The following is a 1,530-nucleotide window of genomic DNA, read 5'->3' as shown; positions in this document are numbered from 1 at the left end:
TATATATATATATATATATATATATATATATATATATATATATATATATATATATATATATATATATATATATATATATATATATATATATAAACATATAAACATATATCTATATATCTATATATATATATATATATATATAGCATACATACATACATACATAAATACATAAATACATATACACATATATACATAAATAAATACACAATACACACACGCACACAATATATGTATATAGATATATATATATATATATATATATATACATTTATACATATATAATCATATATACACATTCATACATATACTCGTACATAAACTTATCCCCACACAATCCACCTACCGGAATTGTTCCAGTTCCATGCCATCTTCGTCCAAGGTCTCTCGCTTGGCCAACAGCCCACGTAGTTCGTATTCCGTGTCTGCTTTGAGCTGAGCTAGCTTGTCCTCCCACACAATCAGTTCATTGGCTGATTGGTCCAGGGTGTGTTGTAGCTCACCTCTATCCGGGATGTTGGCTTGGGTCTCCTGGATGGCTACAGCCAGGTTCTGGATGTCTTGCTGTATGTGTTAATGGTAATGGATGTATGTGATGGTGTCAGTGGTAATGGTAATGTTAATGTTAATATTAATGTAAGAGTTAAAGTTGAATTTCAAGTTAAAGTTAATGTTATAGATTAAAGTTGAAGTTTAAGTTTTAAGTTGAAGTTAAAGTTAAAACTGAAGATAAATGTTAGTGGTTATATGTGAGGTCGTAGCTTGCATTGGGTATCATATGTATTGTGGTACGTTTGTAATAGACACCTACAGTACTGCAGACGCTTTTATCTCCAATGAATGGCGCTGAGGGGTTCTCTGGTCGCAAATGTTGGTAGGTAAGTCCTATATATGGCCCCCATCGGATACTTGAAAATCAAACCCTAAAACCATGGTTCCCATCCGATACCCCAAGTCTGTGCTATGTACCGCTCACAGGGTTCATGAGCCTGCCTAGTACATCTCCAGGCTGAGAATGCACCACCAACGAGTATACTCCCCACTACTGACTATTCGTAATCGTCTTCCGACATGTCGGTACATATAGGTTATAAACCCTAAAACCGTAAAAACCGTAAAAACCCAATCGCTCTATTGAACCGAGCGTGTATCCAGAACCATACGCACGCTCCCATACCCCCACAAGCACGCAGTATATACTCATACACACGCGAAGACACGCACGTAGACAGATTAATGGAGTATACCATACCTACAACACCCATACACACCTCCTCCTACAACACCCATACACACCTCCACCTACAACACCCTTACACACCTCCACCTACAACACCCTTACACACCTCCGCCTACAACACCCATACACTCCTCCACCTACAACACCCATACACTCCTCCACCTACAACACTTGCTTAAAATACGCACGTAGACAAATTAATCAAGTATACCACACCTACAACACCCATACACACCTCCACCTATAACAATTGCTTAAAATACGCACGTAGACAGATTAACGGAGTATACCAT

General features: G+C 37.6%; 1 protein-coding gene across 1 annotated transcript; it reads right to left on the bottom strand.

The window, feature by feature from the left end:
* Positions 1–343: 343 nt before the first annotated feature.
* Positions 344–561, bottom strand: SARC_15918 (hypothetical protein; the record flags this gene model as incomplete). The annotated part of the gene is made up of 1 exon (XM_014289969.1): positions 344–561. A coding segment is annotated over one exon (218 nt), but the record flags the coding sequence as incomplete, so codon positions are not given.
* Positions 562–1,530: the final 969 nt, after the last annotated feature.

Source organism: Sphaeroforma arctica, assembly GCF_001186125.1.
Source record: "Sphaeroforma arctica JP610 unplaced genomic scaffold supercont1.6981, whole genome shotgun sequence".
Classification (NCBI taxonomy): Eukaryota; class Ichthyosporea; order Ichthyophonida; genus Sphaeroforma; species Sphaeroforma arctica.
The sequence above is the reverse complement of the archived record's forward strand: the minus strand, read 5'-3'. Positions and strand labels throughout refer to the sequence as shown.